General features: G+C 52.1%; 1 protein-coding gene across 1 annotated transcript; it reads left to right on the top strand.

Moving 5' to 3' along the window:
- The first annotated feature begins 4,475 nt into the window (after nt 1–4,475).
- LOC146706759 (uncharacterized) lies at nt 4,476–7,060 on the top strand. The gene is made up of 4 exons (XM_085461053.1): nt 4,476–4,898; nt 5,288–5,523; nt 5,621–6,764; nt 6,843–7,060. The coding sequence occupies exons 1-3, from the start codon at nt 4,476–4,478 to the stop codon at nt 6,357–6,359; spliced, it is 1,398 nt and encodes a 465-aa protein (XP_085317179.1). The 3' UTR covers nt 6,360–6,764; nt 6,843–7,060.
- Nucleotides 7,061–8,403: the final 1,343 nt, after the last annotated feature.

Below are 8,403 nucleotides of genomic sequence, written 5' to 3'. Positions count from 1 at the left end.
GCTGTACCAAAAGTTGCAGTTCCACTGACGTCCACCAGGGGCAGCAGCGGGGCACCCCGCAAACTCGCATGTTTAAACTTTACGGCAGAAATAAACACGTTTACAGCCGGACACACAAGCTGGTTTGGTCTCTGTAGAAAACGTCCTACTTCATAACACCTGTGTCGCCTGTTTAAAGCTTAAAGTTTGCATTTTTAGGGGCGTGGCCTCTTTGACAGGTGGTTGTAGTGACGCAGATGTGTGCTAGCTGTCTGCTAGGCTCCACCTCAGCTAAGCTTGGCTAAATATGGAAACTTGTCACAGTCCATCAACACGAAGCAGAAGTGGGGCTCACGTATTCGATGATATAGGAATGCTAAGATGAGATGTTTTCTACTCATTTCAACTTCTGTGCTTTTATTCTTGGACTTCACTGAAGTAACTTTGCATCATTCACAGTCCTAAATAATCCCTCATCCCAAACTAAACCTGTATGTGTAAAACAAGCCATTTCCCCACCTCTACATCGAGTGTCAGGTAGCAATGATTTGGTTCCCATTAGTAGAAAGCTGAGGCTTTCGCTTTGGTGGCCTCAGAATCTCATCTCTGATTTTTGCAGATGATGTGGTTCTGTTGGCTTCATCGGGTGAGGGCCTCCAGCTCGCACTGGAACGGTTCGCAGCCGAGTGTGAAGCAGCGGGAATGAGGATCAGCACCTCCAAATCTGAGGTCATGGTTCTCAGCCGGAAAAGGGTGGAGTGCCCACTCCGGGTCGGGGATGAGTTCCTGCCCCAAGTGGAGGAGTTCGAGTATCTCGGGGTCTTGTTCGCGAGTGATGGGAGAAGGGAGCCGGAGATCGACAGACGGATTGGTGCAGTGATGCAGACGCTGCACCGGTCCGTCGTGGTGAAGAGGGAGCTGAGTGTAAAAGCGAAGCTCTCAATTTACCGGTCGATCTACGTCCCTACCCTCACCTATGGCCACGAGCTGTGGGTAGTGACCGAAAGAACGAGATCGCGGATACAAGCGGCAGAAATGAGCTTCCTCCGAAGGGTGGCTGGCCTCTCCCTTAGAGATAGGGTGAGAAGGTCAGCCATCCGGGAGGGGCTCAGAGTAGAGCAGCTGCTGCTCCACATCGAAAGGAGCCAGCTGAGGTGGTTCGGGCATCTGACAAGGATGTCCCCTGGGCGCCTCCTGGGTGAGGTGTTCCAGGCATGTCCCACCGGGAGGAGGCCCCGGGGCAGACCCAGGACACGCTGGAGAGATTATATCTCTCGGCTGGCCTGGGAACGCCTTGGTATTCCCCCGGATAAGCTGGAGGAGGTGGCTGGGGAGAGGGAGGTCTGGGCCTCTTTGCTTAGGCTGCTGCCCCCGCGACCCGGCCTCGGATAAAGCGGATGACGATGGATGGATGGATGGATAGTAGAAACCTGACTGCTGCTAAAGATGATAAATGGAGGAGGATTTAATATCAATCAGCTCCCGGAGAGTTCAGCTGAGGATCGTGACGTTTGTTTAAATGTGTGTATTTATGGAAATCTGCTGTTACATATTGAGTTTGTTAAATTCACTTGACCTGGTTTTGAATCCCGAGCGCACGTCTGCCAATTGTTTGGAGTTTCTTGGTGATGTGCCCGATCTCTCTTATGTTTTCACGCTTTCTTCTGTTTTTTTAAATGAAAGCCACTTTCAAATATATATTTATCTTCAAACAACCTGCCAAGATCTTAATGTCTGTGTTCTTCTATCAGCGCCAGCAGGAGCGCCAGCAGCATCTCACAGAAACAGTTTTCCTGGCAGAGCAGGAGGACAGGTCTGACTAATGCTCAGGGCTTTTTATTTACTTTGAGCTGGCAGAAAGAACTTGATCATTTCTTCTTACAAGTCTAACTTTTCATGTAGCCCCTTCACACATCGGGCTCACAGTGAGTCATCAACGGATCCACCTCATGTGATATAAACTTCACGTGTTTTCTTACTTTTTCTAGTGAAAATGTCATCCACATAATGTGTTACTGCTGTAACTGAGGCCCGAGTGCCAGAAGCAGCTCAGATTAGGCCCAAACATGTCTGCCATCATGTGAAAAACAACATTTCCACAGGAGAGGTTTGCAAAGCTGCATCTGAACAAACCAAAAGACTCCTGGAACAGACGAGACCACAGTGGAGATGTTCGTGCTCCTGTGCTGCCTTCAGTTTGTCGTGTCCAGGTTTTATCCTCTATGTATAGAGACAGAGTCGGTAGAGTTCATTTAAACTGGCTGGTCTCCTGGTACAGATCCAGCTTTTAGGTCCACAAACCTTAATGTCAGCCTGCTTTATCCACTCCACAACCAGATCTGATGTGTTTGGGACGACTGACACCAACTGTGTCCAAGTTTTAACTGTCGGGCTGCTGTGTGGGGAGTCGTGGCGTCGCGGCCCTGGCCATTGTTGGGTCTGCGCTTAGCAGGCCGGCTGGTTCAGAGACTCATCACCTGTGGACGAAGCAAGACAAACAGCTTAACCAGTTTTCACTTGCTAGCAAGGGAAGCCTGGCCGGGACCAGGCTGCTGGAGCTGAACGCTCCTCACCTGTTTCCCAGCCAACTTTGACTCCCAGTCTTCCTGCAGCCTTTTATTCTGTGACACACAGTTTCACAAACACCAACTGTAAACCCCCCTGTGGTGCATCATACAACTAAGGCACTGAGTGTGTGTGTGTGCGAGCACATGTGGGTGTCTGTATGTGTGTGTGTGGGTGTGTCTCTATATACGTGAATTCCTGCTGGTCATAAAAGTCATCTCCCCTCACCCTGTAAATGGCGTAACACCTCTTTAACGGTCTTGCCATACGCAAACACAGGTGAGGCCATGAATGGCAAGAAGTAAACAGCCTCACTAAATAAGGACACCCAGAACCTTACATGCAATGTCTGCAGTTAAACACTACAACCAATAGGAGGAGGGGGAGGACAGAAACAGAAGAAAGTCTTTGATCATACAGTTTGAACTAAGGCTTACAAGTGTAAGTACAATAATGGCAACAATTCACTCTAACAGCCATATTTTGGATTCTGGTCCGTGTGTGTCCTGCGCCTTTAAGAGTCTCTGCAGGTCCTTCCTGGTTGGAGAGCTGGCAGCTGCTGATTGGCTGTTTTAAAAACCCTCTCCAGCAGCAGACCGTCCTCACCCTTACCTGTGATACACTTTCCTGTGTGACTGTGGAAAATCATTACGTTTTGTGTGCAGATACTTTCTCTTGTGAATAAGCGCTGAAGCAGAAGGGATGAACTGCCTGATTCTCTTCCCCTGTTTATTCCTTCTGGGAGTTTGGGGTAGCGTTTGTTTGTTTTTTTGTGTAACACAGGGTGCAGGTAGCGCCTCCCTTATATAACTTGATTGTTATTTTGGCCTTTGTTCACCCCGGAGGAAACGCTTTCAGTTTTCGGGGCAATAAAAGCACCTTTACCTGTAAACTGGTTCCTTTGTATGGCTTTGGGGTCACTTTCCTTCTGACCCGTGTGATGCGGTGCTGTACTCGTAGACTGGGACGTAACATTGGTGAACCTGTGTGCCTGTTCCTGTATTTTCATGCCCGTCGATGGACGAGCGTTCATGTCGGCCGCAGTTTTGTTTTGGATGCTGCCTCCTTGTAACTTCATGGCCTGTGCTTTTTTTCCTGTAATGCTGTTTGGACTCTTATTCAGTGTTTCTGTGTCGCAGAGTCGTTCGGTCCCGCTCTATTCTTAATCGGTGATTTCAGTGAACGCACTGTTTTTAAGGCAGTTTGTGTATGAGCAGTGTCAACACATCACAGTCAGCAGCAAATTTGTTTGCAAACGCACTGATTTCCTCATCTCATTTATTCATTTCCTTCAGATGCCCGTGTTTGTCACGGACCCGGTTCCGGGGACTCGGGGTTCGTGAACAGTGGACCTTTATTGTTATTAGTGTATTGGATGTATGTTTGCTGCACTGTGTTCTTGTGTTCAATGCTGGTGTGTGTATGTGTGTGAGGCTGGAGGATGAAGGACAGCCACCTGCAGGCCTGATGGGTGTGGCCCTGCCAGCTGCTGGTCACGCCTAGCTTACCACACACCTGCTTCTGATCAGGATCGTCGGGGGAGCTACTTAACAGAGCGATGGAGCTTCCTCCGGCGCAGGATCGTTGAGTTAGACTCCATGTCAGTGTTTGTAGTGCTGGTCAGTGTATGCCTGCTGGAGTTGGTGCCATAACGGCTGTGTCTGTGTTTTTTCCTCAGGAGAGTGGAACACAGGACTGCAAGACACACGGGGTGTGTGAAGGCACAGGGGCAGAGAGCACGGGATACCAGCACTTGGGAGAAGACACGTCACGGGAGTCAAGGGAGCACTTTTGGAGATTCAATGTGTGGTGTACATTTACCTCACTGTAAATAAACCCACTGTTCATTTCATTAAGTCCAGCGTTTGGGTCCTTTCTCCAACATCCCCCACGGTCTGCCCCCCAGACCGTGACAGAACGATCCTGCCACTATGGACCCAGCGGACTCACCGCGGAAGCGCAGCTCCCGTTTTGACGGGACCCGACTAGCGCTTGGAGGGCCTCCGTGCTGCCGTTCCTCGCTGGCAGCCTACCCGTCGGCCCACTCGTCTGTTTCCTCCCCGCGGACGCCTCGGTCTCGCAGAAAACGCTCCAGCCGGTCCCGGGAGGATTACTACGAGCCTGCCAGCAATCTGCTTACACCTGCACAAGCTTTTTACAAAATGTTAGGAATTATCATCGTGCCACCTGACTCACCCAGCATTTCCACATCACAGCAGGAGCAGCCACTTCAGAATCCGCCCTCGTCACATTCCGCCAGCGACGCTCCCTCTTCAACAGGGAGGCAGCGAACACGCAGCCAGCACTCACAGCTCCAGCAGGAGCCAGGGATTCGGCTCAAACAACCGCCTAGGGTGAGTGACAGAGTCTCCCTTCATTCACCTTTCGTGCCTAGGGATAAACAGACTGTTTCCCCCAAGGCTGTGAATGCCAGCTCCGTGAACCCTAGAGCTCGTGTTTCTCCTGTTTGGGAGGATGACAATGTTAGTTTTGAGAACGAGTTTTTTCCTCCTGGTTCAAGAGACTGTGCTCCTGATGTTCCTTCGGACCCAGGAGTTAGGACCGTTTCGTCTAGAACTGTTTATTCTGGGGCTATGTTTATACAGCCAGCTGCCCAGCCTGTAGCCGTAGCACAGCCAGTCCAGTCAGCCTCTCGTCTTCATCCTCAGTTGGAGGCTGATATGCCTGCTGGAACTACCCTGCCATTATGTCACCCGCCTGTTGTTTCTACATCGCTGTCCAGTCTACCACGAGTAGCTGCCGCACCATTATCACCTCCGCCCTTTGCAGCTACTTCTCCACCAGCGTCCCATCAGACTGCAGCGACCGCAGAACTCTCGACTTCACCATCCACATCACCCGCTCGACCGTCATCTTCGCCACCTGCAGCTTCCGCATCGCCATCTTCACCTCCGGATCACCGACCATCTATACCCGCGTCGCAGCCGGAGGAGCGGCTCAGCGAGCCGGAGGAGCTCAGCGAGCCGGAGGAGCTCAGCGAGCCGGAGGAGCTCAGCATGCCCGAGCAGGAGCTCAGCGAGCGGGAGGAGCCCGCGTCGCCAGCTGTGGAGCTCAGCATGCCCGAGCAGGAGCAGCTCAGCGAGCCGGAGGAGCTCAGCGAGCCGGAGGAGCCCAGCGAGCTAATGCCGGAGGAGCTCGGCGAGCCGGAGGAGCACTGTGAGCCGGAGCAGCCCAGCGAGCCACCAACTGAGAAGCCCGCACCGCTGCTGGCGGACCTCAACGAGCCGGAGGGACCGGCGTTGCCAGCAGAGGAGCTCAGCGAGCTTGGTGAGCCCGCGCTGCCACCGGAGGAGCTTGGAGGTCCGGAGGGATCCGCTGAGCCAGAGCTGGAGGTCTGCGTGCTGGAGGGGCCGCCACGTCCTGCAGCCCGGCCGCCACGTCCTGCAGCCCGGCCGCCACGTCGGGAATCGTGGGTGGTGCTGAGGCGGGAGCAGCAACGCCGCCACCACCGGACCCGTGGCCGCCCGCCGGAGCAGCAACGCCGCCGCCACCGGACCCGTGGCCGCCCGCCGGAGCAGTCACACTGTCGCCACCGGACCCGTGGCCGCCCGCCGGAGCTGCAACGCCGTTGCCACCGGATCCGTGGCAGGCCGCCTGAAGCGTTCTGCTTCCATCACGGGGTTAGAGGTAGGCCACCTGAACTTTTTTTTTGCCGCCACTGCCTAACCCGCAGCGGGTCCCGCTTGTTTTGCCGTCCTGCAGATCGGCCGCCAGAACTGTTTGCTGCCACTGGACCGGGGGATTGGACTGTTGACCTGTGTTTTTTCTTTTGTTGCTTTGTGGTGGCTGTTTAGCGGAGTGGTTTTGGGGCCCTCCGTCCTGGACCCCCCGCCACCGGCCCTGGGTTGGTTGTTCTGTGGTTTTGTTTTGGGGTCGTCGGGAGTCGACCCTTAGAGGGGGGGTACTGTCACGGACCCGGTTCCGGGGACTCGGGGTTCGTGAACAGTGGACCTTTATTGTTATTAGTGTATTGGATGTATGTTTGCTGCACTGTGTTCTTGTGTTCAATGCTGGTGTGTGTATGTGTGTGAGGCTGGAGGATGAAGGACAGCCACCTGCAGGCCTGATGGGTGTGGCCCTGCCAGCTGCTGGTCACGCCTAGCTTACCACACACCTGCTTCTGATCAGGATCGTCGGGGGAGCTACTTAACAGAGCGATGGAGCTTCCTCCGGCGCAGGATCGTTGAGTTAGACTCCATGTCAGTGTTTGTAGTGCTGGTCAGTGTATGCCTGCTGGAGTTGGTGCCATAACGGCTGTGTCTGTGTTTTTTCCTCAGGAGAGTGGAACACAGGACTGCAAGACACACAGGGTGTGTGAAGGCACAGGGGCAGAGAGCACGGGATACCAGCACTTGGGAGAAGACACGTCACGGGAGTCAAGGGAGCACTTTTGGAGATTCAATGTGTGGTGTACATTTACCTCACTGTAAATAAACCCACTGTTCATTTCATTAAGTCCAGCGTTTGGGTCCTTTCTCCAACATCCCCCACGGTCTGCCCCCCAGACCGTGACAGTGTTGTTCACAGAGGAAATAATTAGTACGTCGGAAACACAAATTTCTCTGCAAACACTGATTGAAATTATTTGACTTCAGCGTGACACTAACGTCGTTTTCCCCACGTTGTTAAAACTGGAGTCATTTGTCTCAATTAAGTCAGACGGTTCAAAAAGACTGTTTTTAAGCAGAAAGCACATCTTTGTGCAATCATGAACCCATTCTCCACAGCATGCATTATTGATTGTGTATGACTAAACAGTGTGAGTTTAATGAGCTGAACTTTAAGTCGTCCCTGTGGGGAAAACAGCTTAACGGCACTGATAAGAGGCCCGACAGTACGACAAGCTGACAAAATGTCAGCACATCTAAGGTCACAACATCAGGCCTGAATTCTACACTCAAGAGTCAGAAATGACAACAGAGCTGCTGATAAGGTCACAGGTAACCCAGTTTGTCTCCTCTTGATTTCATTATTTCCTCTCAGTAAACACTTTGTCTGCAGAGCCCTCGCAGAGAATGTGTGTGTGTGTGTGTGCGCGTGTGTGTGTGTGCGCGTGTATGTGTGTGTGTGTGTGTGTGTGTGTGTGTGTGTGTGTGTGTGTGTGTGCGTGTATGTGTGTGTGTGTGTGTGTGTGTGTGCGTGTATGTGTGTGTGTGTGTGTGTGTGTGTGTGTATGTGTGTGTGTGTGTGTGTGCGTGTGTGTGTGTGTGTATGTGTGTGTGCGTGTGTGTGTGTGTGTGTGTGCGTGTGTATGTGTGTATGTGTGTGTGTGTGTGTGTGTGTGTGTGTGTGCGTGCGTGTGTGCGTGTGTGCGTGCGTGTGCAGAATAATCGTAAGCTTCTGCAGTTGTGCATGCTCTCTGCCTTTCACTCGGTGAGCACGCAGACGCCACAGCGGGTCTCTGCCTTTGATGAAAGCAATCAAACTAATGATTACTGCTGCATATAACACGAGCCTATAATAATGCCAGAGAACATAATCATGTCACTGATCTGCAGCAGGGAAGTGAAGTGCAGCAGACAGTCGGACGTTGGCGGCGGCGCTGTCACAAATGTGACTAGTCTATAGTTTATAGAAATGGGAAATTTAGTGGATTCACACGTTCATGCATTTTCTTAGTGTGGACATGAGCTACGTTGCAGAAATACCAGGTTTTAGTGATGTCTGTTACTAAAATTAAATGTGGGGAAAGACGTATATGTGTTAACAGGCTTTCAAGATGGCGGCGCACGTAGTTACAGCAGCTCAGTGTTCTACCGATCGATGCTATGTTTGGATAATTTTGTACACCTTATGTTTGTTTTTGTGTTCTACCAGCCAAGCGAATAACATCTATAG

Source organism: Copadichromis virginalis, linkage group LG7 (assembly GCF_057382275.1).
Source record: "Copadichromis virginalis isolate Kocher_CV1m ecotype Utaka linkage group LG7, C_Virginalis_male_GT1.1, whole genome shotgun sequence".
NCBI lineage: Eukaryota > Metazoa > Chordata > Actinopteri > Cichliformes > Cichlidae > Copadichromis > Copadichromis virginalis.
The sequence above is the reverse complement of the archived record's forward strand: the minus strand, read 5'-3'. Positions and strand labels throughout refer to the sequence as shown.

What these genes read in the sequence shown, in the direction of transcription:
- LOC146706759 (XM_085461053.1), top strand. Translation starts at nt 4,476, where the DNA reads ATGGACCCAGCGGACTCACCGCGGAAGCGCAGCTCCCGTTTTGACGGG. An exon ending in GGCTCAAACAACCGCCTAGG is followed by an intron (nt 4,899 to 5,287) that starts GTGAGTGACAGA and finishes ATCGCTGTCCAG; the next exon opens with TCTACCACGAGTAGCTGCCG. An exon ending in CAGCGAGCCGGAGGAGCTCA is followed by an intron (nt 5,524 to 5,620) that starts GCGAGCCGGAGG and finishes TGTGGAGCTCAG; the next exon opens with CATGCCCGAGCAGGAGCAGC.